This window comes from Tursiops truncatus, chromosome 8 (genome assembly GCF_011762595.2).
Source record: "Tursiops truncatus isolate mTurTru1 chromosome 8, mTurTru1.mat.Y, whole genome shotgun sequence".
Lineage (NCBI taxonomy): Eukaryota > Metazoa > Chordata > Mammalia > Artiodactyla > Delphinidae > Tursiops > Tursiops truncatus.
Genome location: NC_047041.1, coordinates 106,732,406 through 106,754,516, shown reverse-complemented (window position 1 = coordinate 106,754,516; position 22,111 = coordinate 106,732,406). Strand labels below are relative to the sequence as shown.

The window sequence follows — 22,111 nt, the reverse complement described above, 5'->3', positions numbered from 1 at the left end:
ACGTTCAGTCTCCACTGAGGCCCAGAAGCAAAAGCCAGGATCTGTTTCTCCAAAGGAGAGTTCTATCCTCAGAGGATGGTGGGGCTTTGCTCCGATCCTAAGGGCGCTGGGCTGTGATCTACCTACAGGAGCTGCTGATGGCTCCAAAGAGCGTCCTCATCTGCCACAGACCCCTCAAGCTCCCTGGATCTGCTGGTTATGCGTATAAGGCCCTCGGGTACCTCGGCTGGCACAGCAGCCTGGATCTGCTGCGGAGGCTTCTCTCGCTCTGAGCCACACTCGACACAGACAGCTTTCCGGGGCATTCGATGAACGGGTCTCATGTCTGCGCGGCCTCCGGAGCCCGCAGAGGTCCACGGGGCAACACGCGTCCTCTTAAGCAGTAGGAAGGGCCGGATGTGGATCTCGACACGCCCCAGACACGCCCCAGACCACAGGACCCCTCGAGTGGCACCAAGCTAGCAGGCGCCCAGTTCTGGGATTGGTTTCCCATCTCCGCCACGGCCTGTGGTAACATGGTGTCCGAATGATCGCCACTTCCTGCTCACCGGGCCCAACCAGCACGATGTCCTCAAGGCAATGGACCAGCATGACGTCCTGTGGACGGGAAAGCTGGCCGAGAACACCAGAGCTCACACAGTTGACCAGACATAAGACAACTGGGAAGAGAAACCTCCCCACCCGCCCAGGGCTCAGGAGACGCTGCCCAGGGCGGACATGTCTGGGCGGCGGGGACAATGTCAGAACCAGGGCGAAGGGCAGAGAGGAAGCCAGAGACTGAATTCAGGGTCTCCCCCTGGCCCTGAGCCCCACCTGAGGAGGGTGACCCAGCCGGCAGAGCCCCACACGAAGGGCTGCGGTGTGGTGATGCGCCCACTGGCGGCCCAGGCGCTCTTCCCTGGCTGTGAGGGGCCGTGTCACCGCCCCTGTGAGGCCTGCAGGGTCTCCTCTGATGGAAGAGAAGGGGGAACCTGTCCCTGGCCTCCCTCTGGGTGGCTGTTAGGAAGCAGGGTGGAGGCTGCCACCTCCTAGCCCAGGAGAAGTAGCCTCGCTGTAGGAGGCTACAGCGCCAACACCCCCTCCCGGATCCCCAGAGGTCACTGCCCAGGTAAACTGAGGTGGCCGGCAGAGAGCAGGCTGGAGCAAGGGAGCAAGGGAAGAATGAATGAAGGGTGGATGGGGGAAGGAGCAGGTGGGCAGGAGATCAGGGGGCAGGTGGGCAGGTGGGCAGGTGAGCAGGGGGCAGGTGGGTAGGTGGGCAGGTGAGCAGGGGGCAGGTGGGCAGGAGAGCAGGGGGACAGGTGGGCAGGAGAGCAGGGGGACACGTGGGCAGGTGAGCAGGGGCACAGGTGGGCAGGAGAGCAGGGGGCAGGTGGATAGGTAGGCAGGTGAGCAGGGGAATAGGTGGGCAGGTGAGCAGGGGGACACGTGGGCAGGTGGGCAGGAGAGCAGGGGGCAGGTGGGTAGGTGGGCAGGTGAGCAGGGGGCAGGTGGGCAGGAGAGCAGGGGTACAGGTGGGCAGGTGGGCAAGTGAGCAGGGGGCCAGGAGGGCAGGTGGTAGGTCAGCAGGGGGGCAAGTGAGCAGGGGGACGTGTGGGTAGGTGAGCAGGTGGTAGGTGGGCAGGTGGGCAGGGGGCCAGGTGACATCACTGAGTAAGTGAACATCTTGGAGACAAGCAGTTAATGGAGTGGAGCTCGGGCCAGCCTGGGGCCAAGAGTTGATGACCCAGTGAGTGGACGGGCAGAGGCGACACCATACTGCCTGCGCCCCTCTGTGCCGTGACACTGGGGTGGCAGTCAAAGCCATGTTTTTAAATAAAACTCATCTGAGAACAGTTTGGGATTTACAGAAGAGAGCTGCAAAGATAGTACAGCGAGTTCGCCTATACGACCCCACCCGCAGCGTCCCCTAATGCCAACGTCTGACGTGAGTGTGGACATTTGTCACGATGATTCAGTTCACATGGCTCCATTATTATTGACTGAAGCTCATCCTTTATTCAGGTTTCTTTAGTCTGTACCCGCTTCGCTTTTTCTCTTCTGGGACCCCATCCAGGATCGCACACACATCTGGTCATCACATCTCCTCCAGCTCCTCTGGGCTGTGGCAGTTTTGATGACCTTGACAGTGCGAAGGAGGACTCCCGGGTGTGTAGCAGGACGGCCCTCTGTTGGGGTTTGTCTGGTGTTTGTGCCATGATTGGACTAGGGCTGTGGGTTTGGGCAGCAAGACCACAGGGGTGAAGGGCCCACCCGTCCCATCCCATCAGGGCACACGCCCTCAACACGGCTTACCTCTGCGATGCTGTCTGCGCTCGCCTGGCTGAGGGGTGCTTGTCAGAACCGGAAGGGGGACCAGGAGGAGGTGCGGCCACACCTGGCGGCTGGGACTGAGGGTCCCATCCCTGGCAGCGGGGGATCCACACACGTTATTTGGAATTCTGCACGGACGGTTTCTCTTCTGTCCCCGTGGTTTATTCAGTCCTTTATTTGGACCAGCGTGGGTTCACGGTGTTTGCTTTATATCGCGGGTTGTCATCCAATACGTTATTTGCTCTGTTGCTCAAACCATCCCAGCTTTGGCCACCGGGAGCTCTGTCAGCTGGTTTCCCTGACAAAACAGTTTTCTATTGACCAAGTAATTATTAAATGAGGGCGGAGAAGAGGGAGAAAAAGGAGGTCACTGGCCAGCAACGAACACGACACAAACACACGTGGGTGCGCACGAATGCACAGGCACACACGTGCACACACGCCTCCCGTGGACACAGAGAAAGGAGGCAGCCTAGGCCTGGCCCTCAGCGCAGGGTCCGTGCGGGGTGGGGGTCTGTCCCCTGGCCCAGCTCCTCCGGACGGAAGCTGCTGCTTCGGGCCCCCTTTGGACAGCTCTGCCCTCACGAGGGGGTGGCCACCCCAGGTGCCAGAGGGGATGGGCGAGTAGCTGAGGGTCAGGCAGCCGGGCAGGGCCAGCGGCTTCCCCTGCAGATGCCACTCCTCTCGCAGACAGGCTGTCGAAGTGGGAAGGTGAGGTTCAGCCACGGAAAGGGGTTCCCTGGGGCAAGTGTGGATGGTGCCCGACATAGGCCAGGCTCCCTGCCAAGCCGGTGGGCACGGGGCAAGGGGGCCACGGTCGGGGGCCGCGGTCAGAAGCCTGGTCTTTAGGGGGTCTGACCCGGGTTCAGTCCCCACCAGGCCAGTCATCAAGGAAGCCTCATTTCCTGCCCACAGAGGGGTCTGGTGCTGCTCTGGGAAAACACAGCGAGGTCATCTGTGCCAGGTGCCTGGCGCAGGGAAGGTGCGCCACAGGGCTAGGTCAGGAAGCCAGGCCCGGCCCTGCTCCGAAAGATTTGCCCCAAAGTCAGAGAAAGATAATGCCGGAAGCGAGGCAGGCACAGTGACCTGGGGCCCATCTCTGCTGCAGGGAGGGTCCAGGTGGCCAGCTCCCCAGCCCACGGCCCTGCTGCCCCTGGATCCCGGACTTTCACTCTCGCTGCGCCCCCTTGGGCCACACCTGGGCTCCACCGGAGCGACCCACGTGTGGTGACATCGGGGACGCAGGGCAGGGATTCCTGGGGGCCAGGGGGCACTGGGATAGATGAGGGGTCCTGGCTGGCCCCTGTTCTGGGCAAGGAGGTGGCGGAGCTGACAGCCAGCCCAGAGCCCCATTCTGCTGGTTTCTAGAAGGCCAGCCATGACCACGCCCACGGCTATCTGGGGCACTCATCCTCCCCGGCTGAGGTCCCCCAGGGTCCAGAGGACCTACATTACGAGACACTGAATGGGGGCCACTCCAGCATGAGAGGTGAGCCGTGCACAGGTGGCCAGCCCTGGAGGACCACAGCGGGGGCCCTAGTGGTTCCAGCTGGCCCAGGCGGGACCCAGTGAGCGCCTTCACCACGTGTCCCCTCCGGGCCCACATTGGGCCCAGCGGCCCAGTTAGCACAGCCCCACGTTCATTCGGGTTTGCAGCCGGGCCCCATCCCCGGGTTCACGTGGTTTAGTTTGATTACAGATGCGGGTTTTGACAAAGCCTCGGTGTGGGTACCGGTGAGGGCCCAGCACCCCCCAACCCCCGCGCCCTCCAGGTGGCCCGGCCCTAAATTACTCATTTGTGCCGCTGAGGCATCAAAAACCAAGCTGCTTTTTCAAAACTTTTGATGTCACAGAACGTTTCAAAAGATGTTTCGTAAGACAGTGCTTCAGTAAGGACGTCCGGATCAGACCTTCTCTCCCCAAGTCCCCCAGGCAGGACTTAACGGGAGGGCCAGCCTCTGCTCGCACACTCCAGAGACAGGAAGCTCTGTCGCCCCCGCGCATGTGCCCTCTCCCACCTGCCCACCTCCACCCAGGGTCCTCTGCAGCCACGCCAGGAGCACCTTTGGGAGAGGTCTTGTTTATCTGCAAGCATCCTGGGGTCTTGGGCCAGGGGCGGGGGCAGCAGGGGGGCAGAAGCTGGCCTTGCCACCCCTCGCCTTCCTGCCTGCCCTTCCTCTGGGGTCCCCGGAGGCTCAGCTCCTGGTGTGCTGGCAAACAGACAGACGGGCGACCAACGTAACCCAGCTCCTGGGCGGGCAGCTGTGGTCTGAGGCCCCCGCCCAGTTGGAAACCACAGTGGGAGGGGAGGGGAAGGAAGAGAAGGGCAGGGGAGAGCAGAGGAGAGGAGAGGAGAGCAGAGGAGACCTCCATGGGGCCTTGGAGTCGAGTCAGGGTGGCCAAATGCCAGATGCTTGTCACCAGCCTCTTTGTCTTGGTAACAGGCAGGCTGGGCAGGGGCAGGAGGCGGCGGGGCGTGGGGGGGGGGGGTGTTGAGCCGTGTTCCCGGACCTCTGGAACTGCGGTCCCCGCCCCGACCACACCAGCCCTGCCGCCCCGGCGGACATGCACCTGGGGCTCTGGTGGCGGACTCCTGGCAGCAAAAGGATGCCCCGTGAGCAGTGCCTGTCCTGCTGCCGGGCGGCATGGGCCCTAGAGAAGGCCTGAGGGCCTTGGTGGGCTGGTGAACTGGGCTCAGAGGGGCTTTCCCTGGGGGAGCGGGGCGGGGGCCGGCGTCCCGCTCTGGAAGGTGCTCTCGTGGCGGGGGGAGAGAGGCAGGCTGAGAAGGGCTGGGTGGGTCCGTTCCCTGCTCCGCAAATGAAATGATGCAAGGTTCCAGGCCCTTGGAGAAGATGGACAGCGGGTGTGCGTGTTGCAGGGGAGGGGGGATGTGAGTGTGAGTGTGTGTGCTGGGGTGTCTTGTGTGAGTGTGTCTGTGTGTCTGTGTGTGCGGGGCGGGTGTCTGTGTCGGGGAGTGTCTGGGGCAGAGGTCTCCCTGAGACCACCCCCAGAAACGCCCAGAGGCCCCGCAGCCGATCCTGTCTCCTGTGGGACCCGGAAGCTGGAGGGAGGCTGGCAGGGGGACGGGTCAGTGCCCAGCCCTGCCCCACACGCTGGGTCTACCCCACCCCCAGCTGCTGGGCCTCGCTATGGCCACCGCGGCAGTGCTCACGTACTTCGGGCCTCACTTTGCTGTCATCGGCCACGCATCCTCAGAGAGGACCCCCTATGAAGCTTTGCACCTCTGGGGTAAGTGAGGCTCTGGGCGGGGCAGCCACTATGGGGGAGGGGGCTTCAGGAGCAAAGGTGGCTGGGGAGGAGCCCCAGGCTGGCGTGAGGTCTCCCGAGTGGAGCCGGGCTGGGGCAGGCAGTGGGGTCAGAGGTAGAAAGGGCCACCTGGAAGTCCCAGCTCCACTGGGCAGAGCCTGGGGTCTGCCGAGGTCTCCCGCCCTGGGACCCCGGGGACAGCGTGGACGTGTCGGGTGGTATCCGGACCCTGCCCTCTGTGTCCAGGAAGGGGTGCTCACCCGTGATGAGGCCTTGAGCATCAGAGATGGCGTCCTGTCCCCCCTACCCTGCCCCCGGGGGGCTTGGCCTCCGGAGAGAGCACACTGGAGGCCAAGGAGGGCGGCTGTGGGGGAAGCCGAGGCTCAGGGGGTTGGGGCTGGTGGGCCCCACCCCAGGCCTCCTGGTGGCCGCAGGCCTCATGTTTTTACCCTGAGCCCTGAACCCCAGACTCCCTAGAGCAGGAAGCCTGAGGCCGGGCCTGGACTGATAAGATTACAGCCACCTGTCAGTAGGGCCCGGGGGCAGGGATGTGGGCTCTAAGACAGCCCCCGGGGATGGGCGACGGGGGCAGGAAGCCAGGAGGGAGGGCGGGCCGGCATGGAGGCGGATGGGGGTGGGAGGCACACCCCTGCCTGACCAGACAAGGCCCATTCAGAGCTCCCCAAAGTTCAGCACCCCAAGTGGACTCTCAGGTTGGATTTCAGACCTTGGCTCTGCACATGGGACCCCTGCCCTGGGCACGCTGACCCCCGTCTCTCTCCACCCTCAGCCTTCTCCACAGGAATCGCCCTGGCCGCGCTCCTGACCCTGGGCGCCGTGCTGAGTGCCGCAGCCACTGTGAGGGAGGCCGGGGGCCTCATGGCTGCGGTGAGTTCTCTGCGTCCCCAGCTCCCCCAGACGGGATCTGGCGGGGCTGTGAGCCCACGGAGCCTGCCTCTCCCCTGTGTCCCGACAGAAACTGAGGCTCCAGGGATGTGGGACAGCCAGGACCCCTCCACCCGGGACCGCCAGGGCCCCTCCACCCGGGACCGCCAAGCCCCCTCCACCCGGGACCGCCAGGGCCCCTCCACCCATGACAGCCAGGGCCCCTCCGCCCGGGACCGCCAGGGCCCCTCCACCCGGAACAGCCAGTGCCCCTCCACCCGGAACAGCCAGGGCCCCTCCACCCAGGACAGTCAGGGCCCCTCCACCCGGAACAGCCAGGGCCCCTCCATCCGGAACAGCCAGGGCCCCTCCACCCAGGACAGTCAGGGCCCCTCCACCCGGAACAGCCAGGGCCCCTCCACCCGGAACAGCCAGGGCCCCTCCACCCGGGACCGCCAGGGCCTCTCCCCCGGGACAGTCAGGGCCCCTCCACCAGGTGCCTATCTCACCCCCATCATCCATTGGGGCCTTGAAAGGCAGAGCTGACCCTCCCAGGCCTGGGCACTGTTTCAAAGGCCCAGGGAGGGCCTGGTTCTGTGACACTGGAGTCGCTGCATACGTGGTTTGGGTGAATGCCATCCCCTTACCAGGAGGCCAGGCCCAGTCGATCACCTGTAGGCCAGGACTGGGCAGTGGCCCCGAGGCGGCCTGCAGTCGGGCTCCTCCTCTGCAGCCCCAGCTGTGGGGTCTCCCCACCCCTCGAGCTCCCGCAAGCCACTGACCTCGCCCCACAGTGGTGGCCCTGTGTTGCCCCCGTACCTGTTCCTCCACATGGCCCTACCTTGGTCCACCGGCCTGTCCCGTCGCTCCACCTGCCAGCCCCGTCTCCCCAGGGACCACGGGCCTACCCGCTCTGGGCTCAAGCCCCTCCTCTCACCTGAACTGGGGCCTCAGCTCTTGGCTGCTGCCCTGTGCTGTCACCTGATGCACACCACCCCCCAGAGCCTTCTCGGGCTCCCCGAGGCGCGTGAGACCAAGTCCAGCCTCCCTGTGCCTCCACGGGTCCCTCCCGCTTTCCTACCCCCGGCCCTCTGCTCCGGCAAACCCACCCCTCCCCTGGGAGTGGTTTGTGGGGCTGACAACCCCTGGGAGCTCAGGCCGGGGCTATGTTTCCCCGGGTGGCCTCTGAGGCCGGCAACCCTGGGCTCCCTGAGGGCAGCCCTCTGGGTCCCCAGGGCTGGCGGGGCTCTCGGCCCAGCCTGTGTCAGCAAATGCTGGTTGAATGACTCCTGGGTTGTAAACATCTCCAAGGGCAAGGACAGAGTCACCTCCTGGAGCCGGGCCCCGGCCCTGGGTGTGCTTGGGGAGTAGAGGGGCATCCGGCAGCTCGAGCCCTAACCAGGACCCCGCAGGAGCGTGGGCAGGGCAGTGCTGCGTGGGCGCACTAAGACCCGGGCCTGTGCAGTCTGGCTGGGGTATGGGGGGAGGGAAGGAGGCCCCAGTGGCAGCTGACCAGGCAGGTGCACTGTCCTCCCAAAGGGGAGCCCTGAGGCGTGGGGCTTGCCGGAAGGCCTCAGGGCTGGAGGTCAAGGCTGCTGGCGGGGCCAGACCCAGGGGTCCTGGCGAGGGCGGCCCGGAGAGGCCAGCGCCGAGGCTGCAGCGTCGGCCACCAGGGGGCGCCATGCTGCTGGGCTCAGAGCCGAGGCGGGAAGATGCCGAAGGCTCCTGTTCCCAAGGTTCCTGGCTCAACGGTTCTCGGCCCAGCCGGTCACCAGGGCTTTCCCCAGCTCCCGACCGCCCCAGCTCTGCACCCTGATCTGGGGGCAGGGGCCAGGGAGCACCAGGGTCTCTGTTCCGCGTCCCTTCCCGTTACTTGGGTCGGGCCCCACGGCCGCCTGCCTGCTGCACCCCAACCTCCCGCCCTGGGCCCCCAGCCTGGATGGCAAGCCCAGCGCGGCCCCGCGGGGCCTGGGAGACCTCACGCCCCTACTGCCCGCTGAGCCACGGCCGTGTGTGTGCATCTCAGTGCGCGTGTCGCGTCTGGCATGTGTCTGGCGCGTCTGGCGTGTGTGAGCCCGCGTGGAGGGCCGGGGGCGGAGATCTTTCCCACCCGCCGCTCCCCCCGCTTCCTGCCCCCCCAGCCCCCTCCCGCACCAGCGTCACACACAGGAAATGAGCGGCTCGCAGGCTCGCAGCCCGGCTGGCAGCAGCGCCGGGGCAGCCATTTTGATTTATGTCTGTGGTTTTGTTTAGAACAGGGAGAAAGGAGGCGGTGGGGACTGGGCCCGGCCGCGCCAGCGCCTCAGCCCCGCAGAGGGCCTGGGGGGCCCGGCGGGCCCATCGCCGCCCAGGACCCTCCATGCAGGCGGACTGGCGGCGGGAGGGAAGGGGGTGATGCTCGCTTTCCTGAGGAATGAGCCGGTTCCTGGAAAATGCTGGTCCCCTGAGCTGGCTCTGGGCCTCCAGCCTGCTAGGCAGTGCTGAGCAATGGCTTCCAGATGGGAAAGGCGGCCCTCGGCCAGCCCGGGGGGGAAGGGGGGCGGGGAGGAGGGAGAGGGGGGAGGAGGCAGCATCTCCGGGCTGTCCTGAGACTGAGGCCTTGCAGACCCCTGGGCAGGCAGGAGGGAACATGGGGTGAAGGCCGGTGGGCCGCCCGCCCCTGAGAAGAGCCGGAGGTCCCTGCGCCTGCACTGAGTCTGGGCGCTGGCGGCGTGGCCCACTCTTAAATGGAGCCTGGTGGGCCCCCACCCCCACCCCTGTGGGGACTGTTTCTTCAACCCCGTCCAGCCCGGGCAGCGTATGTGTCCATCTGCATCCGGGGTGTCCCTCCATTCCATTCCAGGTGCCACCCTGAGTGCGGCCCCTAGGTTGGGAGAGCCTGGCCGCAGCATGCCCCCGGCCACGGACAGCCCGGGGTGACTGAGGTGGGGCGGTGACGCCAGGCCTCCGGACCCCCGGGCCGTGTGGTCAGCAGGCGAATTGACTGTCCAAGGCTCCAGAAGGAGCCTCAGCCCGAGACCCGAATCACAGGGTCACCAGCACAAAGTGACAAGGCAGACAATGGGTGGGGGGATGTCCCCAAGGCAGCACGTGGGCCAGGGTTCCTAGTCTGGGATGACCCTCTGAAACGACCCACGAAAGAGCTTTGGGGGCACATGTGCATTTTGCGGGGAGGGGCCGTAAAGTTCATCAGCTTCAGAACCCCCTTGAGAGACGCGCCGCCAAAGCCCTGGGGCCCAGGGGTGTCCTCCTGGCCACGCTCCCGCCGAACCCGGCTCTGAACCCCCGGGAGGCATGTTTCAGAGAACAAAAGCAGAGCGGCGGCCCCTCCTCCAAGGCCCTCCCTGCTCAGGGGGGCCGGCAGCCCCTGAGCCACCCCTCCTGCCCCGGCTTAAAAGGGGTTCGTTTCTTCTCCGGGATCCGAGTCTCAGGCTCGGGAAGGCCCTGCCTGGCCCTTCCGGGGTCAGTGCCCTTCCCGGCAGCAGCCGCAGAGGGCAGGGGTCTCCCTCGTCCCAGGTGCTGCCCGCCTGCGCCCCTGGGGCAGGGGCTGTGGCACTGCTATTAAGGCCCCTCACGGGAGCTAAAACCAGCAATACGGGGTCTCCCGAGAAGGGCCAAAAGGAGGGATGGAGACCAGTGTGCCCACCGCCCAAGGCCCCCCGCTTGGGCAGGGGGGAGCCGCCAGGCCGCCACCACGGCGCCCGGACTCACGGCCCCTCCTCTGCCCCAGGCCTTCCTGTGCTTCGCCCTGGTGTTCTGCGCCCTGGTGCAGGTGGCCTTCTGGAGATGCCACAACCCCACGCAGGTGAGCACCCCGGCCCGCCCCCATCCCGCCGGCGAGGGTCCCTCAGGGATGAGAAAGTGGGTTCCGTGCTTCCTCTCACCTGCCGGTCACCACTGTGGGGACATTCTCTGCCTGGGGGTGAGGTGGGGACGCAGAGACCAGAGGGCCGGTCCGCTCCTGGGCTGGGGCAGCGGATCCCCAGAGAAGGAGGGGAAGCAGGTAGAGGCCTTGGACACCCCCTTCTCACTAAGGCCCCCCTGGGCCCAGAAGATGGGACCTGGGGGGTTGGAGGGAGGCCCCCCAGCTGGCCTAAGGGATTGATTAGTGGGGGTCGGTTCCAGAAAATGCACTGGGGGCTGCTCTCCTGACGGGGATCGGGCCAGGCAGGGGGAGGCCTTGTCCGGGCGTGGGCGCTACAGGACAGTGGAGGGGACGGCCAGGCCTCCTCCACGGGACGACAGCGGCCCTGCAGTCCAGGACTCGGGCTGCCTGGAGGTGGGACCGTTCACGTGACCCTACTCCTTCCATTTTCACTCTGGGCTTCTCCCAGGGACGTGCATGTCGGTGGTGACCGTGGTAATGGTGGGTGTGGGTCCCCATAGCAGGGGGCTCCTTTGTTTCTTCCTTCCTTCATCCGTTCATCCGTCCCTGTGTCCTCTGGGTGCTGCTGGTTCAGCGGGGCTCCGGGGCGGCCCAGGGCTGGGAGGCAGGGATGCCCCAGCTCTGGGGTAACACGGTCACGCAGGGCCCCGGCCCCCAGAGAGCAGGGCTCGAAGACTGCAGGCCACGGGTCTAGGGTGGGCGCTGACCCCGGGGAGCAGGGCAGGACCACAGCTTGGGAGGGACTGCTCCCAAGGGACACAGGGGGCTGGGGCAGCCTGGCCCTGCAGAAATTCTGTCTGAATTCTGGGTCCCGAGACGGAGCTGAGAGCCTGCCCGGGAAATGGGGCTGGCCAAGTTCATGAGCAGAGCTGACCCCTCCCAGACCAGGGCTGGGGGTCAAGGCCAGACCCCCTCTGGCCGGGCAGAGGAAATGGGTGCCCAAGAGGCTCAGGGAGAGGGGCAGCGACCCCAGACGGACTCACATGTGGGGCCCGGGGACTAGTGGGGGCCAGGAGGGTCCACAGTTGGCCAGTACCAGGCCAGGGCACAGAGCGAGGCCGGCCAACGCCACTGCCCTCCAGCACCCTGTGCCCACGGCCCCCCAACAGGATCAGACTTCTCGCCCCAGCTGAGCTGCGAGCCTGCAGGGCAGCCCCCCGGCGCCTTTCCCAAAGGGTCCTCTCCCCCCCCACCCCCACCCCCACCCCCCGTCTGCTTCTCAGCATCTGTCCCAGGCCTCAGGCCCCTGCTCCTCCCCGGCTGAGAGGTGCCGGAGAGCAGCCTCCCCCCGTCCGCAGCAATGCACACAACCCAGGCAGCAGAACTCACCCCAGCCTTCACCTGTGAGAGCCCAGCCCCAGGCAAGACCCTGAGGCAGCCCCCCGAAAGAGCTGCGGGGCCAGCGGGTAGGGCCACGGAGAGGGACGGGAGAGTCCAGCCCCACGGGCCCCATCCGGCTGGACTCTCTGAGACCCTGATCAATCCTTTCTTCTCTCACTGGGACTCAGTTTCCCCATGCACTCTATAAGGACCAGGGAAACCAAAGCCAGTCCAGCTGGAGTATACCCGGTTTCTGGGCAAAACCCTGTTCCAGCAGGTGACCCGCAATGATTTTTTGCCTGTGTATCAGGAGTCCCAGCGGCCCCGACCCCCTCTGTTGCCCAGGCGCCCCCCCCCCCAAGATGTTCACACAAGATGCAGCCAGGTAGGAGGCTGAGCTCGTGCTGTGTGCTTTTAGGTGTGTGATTACCCACTCTGGTCTTACCTGCAGTAATGGGCCTAGTTTCTCCCCGCTGCCCTCTGCCTGCTCCGTGCTCCTTGGAGTTGATGAGGCCGTCACCAGACCTTCCAGGGTGGTGGCCATCCCCTTGGTGTGCAGATGGAGGGACTCAGGCCCACGGGGGTGGGGGTGGGGGGTCAGATCGCCCTGGCAGAGGCCGGGCAGGAGGGGTCCACCATCCAGGGCTCTTCGCCCTGACTCAATGCCTTTTTACCCTTCCCTGCCCAAGGGTCACCCCAAACTGTTCACCACCACCTTGGCATCATCTGGGGTCACCCAGATGGAATGCCAGATGGAGAAAGGGCATTTCCTCTGGCTCTGGAGGAGTCGGAGCCTGGCAAGGCAGCCTCAGCTCTCGGTGACCAGGGAGCGCTGGGCCCGGCTGGTGTTTTGGCCTCACAGTTCCCATCCACCGAGAAGCCCGGGCGAGGTCTGGGTCACCGCGTGGGTGGTCCCGGCCAAGATAGCTGCCAGGGTGCCCTGGGCCCCCGCTGCAGCTCTCCTGGGGGGCGGCTGCAGCCCATCCTTTCTGCCCTGACACTGTTTACAGCTCTGAGCCCAGGATTTGCACTTCTGCAGGGGAGGGGCCGTGCAGGGGCCACAGGCCATAGTCTGCCTGGGGTCCCCGCTCCGGGAAGGGGAGGGGGCAAAAGCGGAAGTCTCCCAGCTGGCCTCTTCCGTGTCCCAGCCCCTGCCGCCATCCCCGACAGAAATCTTCCTGTCTGGTCCGCGCTCCAGCTGGCCTTCAGGGTCCAGCTCTCGGGGTCCTGCCTGACCCCAGTCGGGGCTGGGGCTTCCTCCGTGTCCGGGCCCACGTGGGCCCACAGGAGGCCGGGATGGGGCAGCTCTGGCTTCAAAGTCTGGGGTCAGCCTCTCACCCGGTGCCCTTGGGATCAGCTAGCCTTCCTGGGCCTCGGTTTCCTCATCTGTAAAAGGGGCATGAGAACCCCGATGAGGGGGCTGCTGAGTGGTGGGAATGAACCAGTGGGACCCACCTGCACCCCCTGAGCCCAGGTCTGTCCTCCATCACTGGGGCCAGTGCAGAGCTGGGCACTGGCCAGGGCACGGGCCCCGAGCAGCAGGGGCAGGAAAAGCCACCCATCCTGTGCCCCCCAACCCCGGGAACCTGGGCAGGTGCCTTGGCATCAGGGCCAACCTGGGCCAGACAGATCCCAGCCCCGCTCCTTCCTTCCACGAGATCCTCCTGGAGGCCCAGGGAGCAGAGAAGCACAAAGGGCCAAGCTGTTTGCTCCAGGGGATCTGTTCCCCCCCAGTTCTCCCCCTGCACCTCCCCTGAGTGACCCCCTAAGATATCCTGAAACACGGGGTCAAGATGGGAAACCTGGGGACAAGGAGAGGACAGGGACCGGCCACGACTCCTGGTGGCCCAGAAGCCAGGCCGCAGACCCTGGAGCGGGGGCACCTCCCCGCTTCCCCCGCCACTCACTCCCCCGCACCCTGGGGCGCTCACTCCCTCGGGGCCCTGGTAGGCGCCCTGAAGCTGGGAGGGCGGGCAATGCAGGGACTGGGTGGCCGTGCTGTGAATACAGAGCACGAGGGCTATTAATTATGTTCCTGCGGGAGCCTGAGAGCCACTCTGCCACAGCGCCCTGTCCCCAGACGGGCTGCGGGGCAATGACTTGCCTGGCTCCACTTAATAATTCAGGCACGGATTAAGTACAGCTCTGCCGGGAGCCCCAGAGAAAGGCTGTCTGTCCTCCAGCTCCCAGGTCTGGGCCCCTCCCCCATAGTCCAGCGGCCGCCAGGACCAGCCCTGGGGCACAAGGCCCTGGTCTGCAGACCACCTGCCGCTCCCACGGGCCACCCCCTCTGCAGCTATTCTCCCCCGCCCCCCCTGCCCCCCCCCCTGCAGGTTTAGCAGACAATGGGGAGGCAGAGGTCAATGGCAGGGTGGGGGGCTGGGCTGGCAGGGACGCCCCAGGCACCTGGTTTGTATTCAGCGGCCCAGGCACTCCCGTCCTGAGGGTTGCCCCCTGGAGCCCTGGAAGATGGGGCTTAAAGATGGGGCACCCTGGCAGGGAGCACCCAGGTATCAGGGCCCAAGGGCCTCTGAGAGCTCCCAGCCCACCCCCAGTTTTCTCATGGAGAAACACAGACCCTGAACCTTGTGATGGGGGGGCAGACGGTAGAGCACCACCCAGGCCCCCAGGCCTCGGGAGGGTCAGCCTGGCCCCTGATGCCAGGCCCGGGGGTCTTGGGCAGGGGCGTGGCTCTGCCAGATCTGCTTCTTCATCTGAAGGAGAAACCCGCGCCCCACTTCTGGGGTCATGGGGAGAGACGCGCAGCTCAACCACCAGCGGGTTTGTTCCTCCCGTTCATGTTTCAGTAACAACACCTCCAGAGGGGCCAGGGTCTCCCTGGGCCCTAGTGGGCCTTGGGGGTGGGGATGAAACCCCGAGGGTGGGCTGAGCTGGCCTCCCTGCCCCGGCCTCCTGCACCACCGACCCCGAGCCAGCTCTGCTAGCCCCTCAGTCCTCACCAGGACCCCCTCCCACGAGGACGCAGTACAGCCCGGCAGGTCTCCACCCCCACGTCACTCGAGGAAACGAAGGCCAAGAGGGCCCCCAGCCAGGTCTCCCGCAGCGGTGGCCAGTCTGGCGCCTGGCCCCCAGCCCAGGACACTGCCCACCTCCCACTGGGTGGGGAACAAAGCGGCTGGCTGACTCTGTGGGCAAGGTCTCAGCCGGGAGGGTTAACGAGCCCTGGGAGCGATGTTCAGTGTGGAAATCGGTCTGGTTCCTACTGGACAGCACTGGGCGAGACCGCCCCCCTGCCCACCTGCTCCCAAGTCCTCCAGGCTGGGAGTGGGGAAGCCGCCCTTCCTTTCTGGAGGGTGGGGGTGAGTGGCCAGAGCGGGGTACCCCTGAGCGCCTGTCAGCCTGTCCCCGCTGTCAGCACAGCATGGGGATGGGAAGGGAAGGGAGGCAGGGTGCAGGGTCTCTGAGGTGGGAAAAGAGGCATCAGAGGGCAAGGGAGCTCAGAGGCCTTGCCCATGCCAGAGGCCAGCGAACCCAGTGCAGTCACAGAAGCCTTCCTGGAGGAGGCAAGATTCCGGTTACTCTCTGATGAAGTCACTTGGCAAGGGGAGGGCATCTCGGTGTGGGGGCAGCACGAGCAAAGGCACAGAAGGGGATGCTTAGCTGGGCAGAGGCAATGAGGTCTGAGTGAGGTGTGAAGGCAGAGCCGGCAGGGCCCCTGTTGCTACCCTGCTTCTCCTTCGTCTGCCCCCAAGGGGCCTCGTCTGCCCCGGGTGCCCTTGGCCAGCTCTGGGTAGCTGCCTGGGCTTTTCAGAACCTACCGATGGTTCTGGGCAAAGACCTGGAGCATCCCTGGGGAGCTGAGCTCCTGGCACGAGGCCACTCCTGGCCGTCTCCCCCCAGGGCCCACCAGGGGCTTTCCCTCCCCACTGCCTGTTTCCAGATCAACAGAAGCGGGTGGACACTTTGGCCAGGGCCTCCTCCCACTGTAAGACAAGAGCTGGGGGATGGGTGGCCAAGCTCGGGCCTCTGGTTTATCCTGCAGGACCCCCCAGGGGCAAGAGTGGCATTAACGGCCATTCTTGGGGGGAGGTCCCCACAACTGAAGTATGGGGACCCCTGTGACCAGCCACCCAGGGGACCCAGTCTCCGCTTCCAGGGAGCTCTGCCCCGTGGAAGGAGAAGGCGGGGGCCAGCGGGACATCACTCAGCACCCGAGGGCCAGGCCCCGCCTTCGGGGGGCTCCATTGGGGGAGGGGCTTCACCGGCACAGGGGCCTTCCCGTGATGCTCTCGGGACAGGTGGAGGACGCTGTGTTGGACGCCTACGATCAGGTGTATGAGCAGGCGGTGAAGAGCTCATCAGGAATCTGGCGGCAGGAGCTGGTGGCCATCCAGGACATGGTGAGTGTGGTGGGGGAGGCCCCCTCCCTGGGCAGCCCTGGACTGGTCAGCCTCCCCAGGTGGGCTGTGATCTAGAAAATGGGCAGAGGTAGCCCCCCAGAGCCAGCCAGCGGCCAGGTGCTGAGCAGAAGGTCCCAGGACACAGGTTATCAGTGCCCCTTGGGGGGAGGGGGAGGGGAAAGAGAGGTCCTGTCCTCCGTCTGCCCTGGAAGGCCAGCTACTTCCAGAATTTGCGGGGCCCAGAGCAGAGTGCAAGACCCCTTGTCCAAAAGTGATGAAGAATTTCAAGATGGTGACGGCACAGCATTCGGTGGGGCCCCAGTGACTGCTGGCCAGGCTGCCCGGAACCCGGCACCCCCTGCAGAGTCAGCAGCCTCGCCCTGAGCCCCGGTCCTGGCCTCTGCGGGGGACGGGGGGGGTGCCCTTCGTGCCTCAGTTTCCCCATATGTCCGACAGGGATCCTGGGGTTCTCAGAGCGAACCGCCTCCCTCTTCTCTCCCTGCAGTTTCAGTGCTGTGGTAAGAGCCCCCCCCTCGGCCTCCAGGAGGGCTCGGAGGCTGACCTGTGTCGGGGGCAGGAGGCCGCCAGACAGGTGAGGGGGAAGGGCCTGCAGAGACCCCGGGGGGCTCAGCCCCAGATCAGGGCCACTCCCATGCCTTGACCCTGGGGGCTGCGCTGGGCTGGGGGGACTTGACGGACGCGGGCCCGGGTCCTCTCCAGGCCCCAATAACTCCCTCACCCCTTCACACAGTTCCCAGCTTGGGGGCTCCCCACGGCCAGGCACAGTGTCAGGCACTGAGACCGCCCCCCATCGGAAGCCTCTAGGAGGGCGGGGGGCAGGTGGGCAGCTCTGCCTGCGTTGGGCTGGGGGCAGGTGTTCGAGGGCCCCTGAAGGCCAGAAGGGCGTTTGCCAGAGGGTCAGCCTAGGCCAGAGTGTGGCCACGAGGGCTTCAGTGACGAGAGACAGAGGCAGGAACGCTATTCTTCAGGATGACGGCGGCCTCCCTCCCCCCACCCCGCCTCCTCAGCTCCCCTCCCCCGCTGTCCGGGAAGCAAACACCCCTATCTCTGGCAAGAGGCTCCTGGCCACCCTCCAAGAAATGGACAGGAGGATGCGAATGGCTGGAGGCCCAGCCAGGGACGGAGCCAGCACAGCGCCCTGGGCTCTCGCGCTGGGAGGGGCGAGGGCAGAGGAGGGCCCTGCATGCAGGGAAGGGGGTTCGGGAGGCCTGTTCACGCCACCCAGGGAGAGGCCTCAGGTCCCCGTCTGCAAAGTGGGAGCAAAGTCTGGTTTCTTGTACCTTCTGGGGTGGTGGGGGCCACGGGGAGACTGTAAAGGCCTTGTGGGTGGGGACACCTGGGGGAGGGGCGGGAGGGCAGGGACGTTGTCCTAGATGGTGGTCTGACCCCGGGGCTGCCTTCCAAGAGGAAGTGGGACCACGCTGGGGGACCAGACTCGATCAAGGGAATTCATGGACAGGTGGACGGACAGTCAGACACCAAGCCGGCCTCCTTTCCCCCGGCATCCCAGCCTTGACAATCGAACCCTGCATGTCCCACAGCACATACTTCCCCAGCGTGCCCCCAAATGCCAAGTCCTTCCCCAAAACCAAATGCCACCATCAGAGTGGTTCAGAGTTGAGACCGTCACCTCCCGTTTCCTTGGAGACAGAGAGCCTCTGCGGATGCCACGTCCTGGAGGGGCCGTGGAAGTTCAGGATGGAGCCAGGACAGCCTGGGGACACCCATGCCCCTACCTGTTAGCCTGTGTCCTCTCCTCACCCAGGCTCTGTGTCCCACCCTGGATGGGGTTTGGGGGGGTCCCAACACAGGCAGCTCAGGGGACGCCCAGAGGATGGTACCCACTGGACCCCTGGGGGCCCCACAGGCCCCGCAGAGGTGGGCTCCACCCTGCTTGTTTTTGCCTGTTTTCAATGCCAGTCCCCAGAGCTCGGGGTGGTTTTCCCCGGGATGTGCCGCAGCCCGGCTTTCCATCTCCCTAGCGTTTGTCCTGGGTGGGCGCTGCAGCTCCACGCCCGGGGCTGGGAGGGGCGGTCAGGGGGCCCACGCGCGCTGCCCTCTGCGCAGGACTGCCTGCAGGGCATCAGGAACGTCCTGAGGACGCACAGGAACGTCGCCTCCACCCTGATCAGCCTCGGCCTCGCCTCCATGGTACCCTCTCACCCCACCCCCGCCCCTTCCCCACCTGCCTGTGCCCCCCACCTCAGACAGAAGGGCAGGGCTGGGCAGCCCCAGGTCAGATCGCGGGTCTTGGGGACCAGCAAGGCTTGCCCTGAGCAGGGAGCCGGGAGGAGCAGGCCTGAGGGGTGACAGGGCCTCCCTGATTCCCTTCCCTAGACGGCTGGGAGCCCTGCACAGCCCAGTGACCTCCTCGGGGGGCGATGAGCCCCTCCCCTGGAGCTGCTGGCGCAGGTGCCTCCACCTCCCCCAGGTGTACGTGATGCCACTCAGCGCCTTCCTCTGGTTTGCCATCCGCTCGGGCAAATACACCCTGAGCCCACGGTAGGCCCGCCTGCCCCTCCCCACCTCCCCAAAGGGGTCCTACAGCCCTGCAGCTGGAGGCACGCCCCCCCCACCCCACTCCCAAGATCTCTGCCTCTGCCCAGCGAGTGGGACCCCTGGACCACGGGCCAGGCCAGTTCTCCAGAGGAGGTGCTTTGGGGGAGGCTGGGCCCACTGAGGGAGGGGCAGCGTGCACTCCACCCTGCAGCCCCATCCTGGCCGAGACCTGGCCTCACAGCTGCCGACTCCACCGACATCGAGAGACGGTGCTTCTGGGGCCCCCGGCCAGGACCTCCCATGAACAGGGAGCAGGGAGGACCCAGTCCCAGCAGCCGAGCAGCGCCCCACCACCCCTCAGCGCTCATAGAGTTCCTGCCTGCCACCTCCTTCACTCCCTGACTCAGCCACTCCGCCCTGGCCACCTGGGTGCCCTCCCTGCCCAGGCATCCCGCCCGGCCCTTCTGCATCCTCCAACGGCCTCATGGTCCCTCTGCCCCTCAGGGCCCGTGGCTGCCAGCCCCAGGAGCCCCACTTCTACAGACGCTGCCAGGAGGGGCCCGCCCCTCATCACCTGTCTGAAGCAGATGCTCTCAGGGGCCGTCGGGGTCCAAGCAGTCGCTCGGGTCACCCTCCGCTGCTCCAGGACACCCACCTGCCTACACACAGGAGCAACAGAGAAGCTCCGGCCTCGGCCCGCACGCGATCCTTCCCAGGAGGGGATGAGCTGTTTTCCTCCACATGGTGGTGGGATGGGGAGGGAGGGGACCCCACCAGACAAGCAGCCTCCATGTAAGCAGACGGGGGACCGGGGGTCACTTGCAGACTCTGGGAACAGGCTGGGAGGTGAGTGAGGACAGAGGAAGCAGAGGGCAGCTTGGCTGGGCTCTGCTTTGAGTCCCACAGGGTCAAACCCAGGGCTGGGCTGGGCTGGGCTGGGCTGCCCCCCCAGGCTCTGGGGAGGACCCACTCCAGGCTGGGTCAGGCTGTTGCCAGAGTTCGGTTCTGTGCGGCTGTGGGACTGACGTCCCTTCCTTGCCCGCTGTCTGCGGGGCCGCTGTGCTCCCCGAGACCCCTTCCCCTCCATCCTCAAGTCACCGTGGCAGGTGGGTTCCTGCTCCTGCTGGGAATTCCTCTGACTCTCCCCAAGGCTGGAGGACAGTCCGCTTTCAAAGGCTCACGTGTGTAGATGAGGGCCACCCGGGTAAACTTCCTGCCGTACAGAGAAATCACATTTGTGGTGACACTGTGTTCACGGGTTCTGGGGAATGCATTTGAGAAATCCTGCCTGCCACAGCCTCTCCCCTTGGCCATCCAACTACCCGGCTGGTGAGTTCTCGCTAACGAACTGTCCCTGACGATTTGCATCCGTGGCTCGAAACCAAAGACCTGGGTGGGACGCCAGACTGACCCAGCCTAGGCCGAGGCCCCAGCGTAACTGACAAGGGAGAAGGGACTGTGCAGCCCTTTTAACTTCCATAGCTCAGCCCTGCGCCCCCCGAAACCAACAAAGTCGGGTGCCTCCCGAGTAAGAAGCAGCCCTCTGTGATGGGCAACCAGAAAGGGACAAAGTGACCAACGCCTGCTGCAGTCCACCCCTTGTGTTTCCAATCTCACACACACACACACACACACACACACACACACACACACACTCTCTCTCTCTCTCTCTCTCTCGCTCTCTCTCTCTCTCTCTCTCTCTCTCTCTCTCTCTCTCTCTCTCTCTCTCTCTCTCTTCCCACACTTACACCTCCAAAAACAAGACGGTGCTCAGCCAGGATAAAGCAAATAGCTCTCCTACAACTGAAGGCGCACAGGCCTTGCCCCCAAGGAATGTGCCGGAAGTCCAGCGGTTCTGCATTTGATAACTGTCCAGGGCATCCGGGGATGTGCGCACGTCTCCTGGTCCCGTTCTTCTCATCAGGCAAAATAAACTTTAAAGAAGCACCCGCTGAATTCCCGTGTACAGCAGTGGTGGAAAGAAAAGGGGATGTAGTTAAATTCTGTAGAAACGTACATGACACCGCAGGAGAAAGGGCTTTGCTGTAAATGGGAAGCTGTAAACAGTGCTGCTTTCTGCAGTGGCCACGAGGCTGTGACCGACCTTCGGGCTTCCCTGCTCCACCACCCTGTCCACGTCCTCTCATGGGTCAGAGCGCTTCTCCTGCTGGGTGAGCCCACTCTTCATCAGGGACGGAGCTGGGAAGGAAGGTCTCCATCCTGAGGTCACCTCTGCCACTGTCTCTCGTCACCAGATGCGCAGGATGAGGAGAGACCCGGGGAACCCCTCAGCCCCCCACACTCAGTAGCAGCACCTTGTTTCCTCTTGATAGGATCACCCAGCCATCCCCGTGGCCCCCTTCGTGGCCTCTTAACCCAGTGGCAGAGGAGCCCCGAGTGGGCCAGGTGGAACCCCCCACCCAGCTTCCAACTCAAGGACACTATTGTTTTGTTCAAAGCATTCCTTTGCTGGTAACTAAAATGGCCAAACCAGGAGAGCAGGGACCAACAGGGCCGAGAGGCAAACTTTTGTGAGCGGCTCAGTCGTTCTAATCACAGGAAGGGTGCTGCCCCCCACCCCTACCTCCCCCACACCGTGCATCCTGACTCAGGGGGAAAGGCGCTGCTGACTAGCGTGTCCTGCAGGACACAGCGTCAGTGTCCCCGCACTGTCCCCTGGCCGTGGTCCTAAATGATGCCCAAGACTAGGCCACCATCCCTCAGGGTCGCCTCCTTTGAGGAGCAGGGTACGTGGCGGCCCTTGGGAAGCCCATGGGCACCTCCCATTGCCTTGTTTCTTTGACTGTAAAGTGAGGTCCTTGGCCAGAAACAATGACACGTGAGGAACCGGGACAGCAAATAAGGCTTTAAGGAAGTAAATAAGGAAGGTGCTGGTACATGCAGGAGAGAAAAGCCAAGTCCAGAACGAGGCCCAAGTCCAGTGGGAACAGTCGCTACCCTCCCCCACAAGGGAGGGGCCCATGATGTCTACGGTTGTGTCAACGTGACCGGGCCCGGGCGCCCGGGTGGGACATTACTTCTGGGGGAGCCTGGGGGGGGGGGCGCTGTTTCCAGGTGAGATCAGCATTGAATCTCCGATGCAGGAGAGCAGGTGGGAGAGCACCATCTGGTCCCCGAGGCCTGAACAGAACACAAGGCAGGGGAGGGAGAACGTGCCCTTTTCTGGCCCCACCCCTTGAGCTGGGACAGCTCCTGTCACCTCCTCCTGCCCTCAGACTGGAGTTTACACCATCTGGAGGCTCTCAGGCCTCCAAACTCAGACTGGACGACATCACCAAACTGGCCTTCCTGGGCCACCAGTGTGCAGACAGCAGGTCATTCCCAGCCCACCTGAGCCAATTCCTCATAATCATATCTTTTTATAGAGAGGTAGGTAGGTAAATAGATGGATGATAGGTGGATGGGTGGATGGATGGGTGGGTGGGTGGGTGGGTGGGTGGACGGATGGGTGGGTGGATGGGTGGATGGGTGGGTGGATGGAGATGGATGGATGGGTGGGTGGATGAGTGGATGGATGGATGGATGGGTGGATGGATGG

General features: G+C 64.9%; 1 protein-coding gene and 1 long non-coding RNA gene across 5 annotated transcripts; one reads left to right on the top strand and one right to left on the bottom strand.

Annotated features, from left to right (window-relative positions):
• Positions 1 to 1,831: 1,831 nt before the first annotated feature.
• LOC109547568 (uncharacterized) lies at positions 1,832 to 7,302 on the bottom strand. Of its 4 annotated transcripts, none has more exons than XR_004527728.1 (3): positions 7,285 to 7,302; positions 2,296 to 2,611; positions 1,832 to 2,168 (listed from the first exon to the last, which is right to left on the bottom strand). It is a non-coding gene; the product is annotated as an uncharacterized lncRNA (long non-coding RNA). The 4 variants fall into 4 exon arrangements; XR_004527727.2 differs by lacking the exon at positions 7,285 to 7,302 and adding an exon at positions 5,841 to 6,005 and having other exon boundaries at positions 2,296 to 2,627; XR_004527726.2 differs by lacking the exon at positions 7,285 to 7,302 and adding an exon at positions 5,841 to 6,002.
• TSPAN32 (tetraspanin 32) lies at positions 4,639 to 20,508 on the top strand. The gene is made up of 9 exons (XM_033861438.2): positions 4,639 to 4,750; positions 5,448 to 5,562; positions 6,371 to 6,468; positions 10,196 to 10,270; positions 15,931 to 16,032; positions 16,538 to 16,624; positions 18,121 to 18,204; positions 18,485 to 18,555; positions 19,057 to 20,508. The coding sequence occupies exons 1-9, from the start codon at positions 4,685 to 4,687 to the stop codon at positions 19,346 to 19,348; spliced, it is 990 nt and encodes a 329-aa protein (XP_033717329.1). The 5' UTR covers positions 4,639 to 4,684; the 3' UTR covers positions 19,349 to 20,508.
• The last annotated feature ends 1,603 nt before the right edge of the window (positions 20,509 to 22,111 follow it).

Bases quoted from the DNA above. Each gene is read 5' to 3' on its own strand.
- TSPAN32 (XM_033861438.2), top strand. From the start codon at position 4,685: ATGGGGCCTTGGAGTCGAGTCAGGGTGGCCAAATGCCAGATGCTTGTC. The intron at 10,271-15,930 runs GTGAGCACCCCG...CTCTCGGGACAG, and splicing joins GATGCCACAACCCCACGCAG to GTGGAGGACGCTGTGTTGGA. The intron at 16,033-16,537 runs GTGAGTGTGGTG...CTCTCCCTGCAG, and splicing joins TGGTGGCCATCCAGGACATG to TTTCAGTGCTGTGGTAAGAG.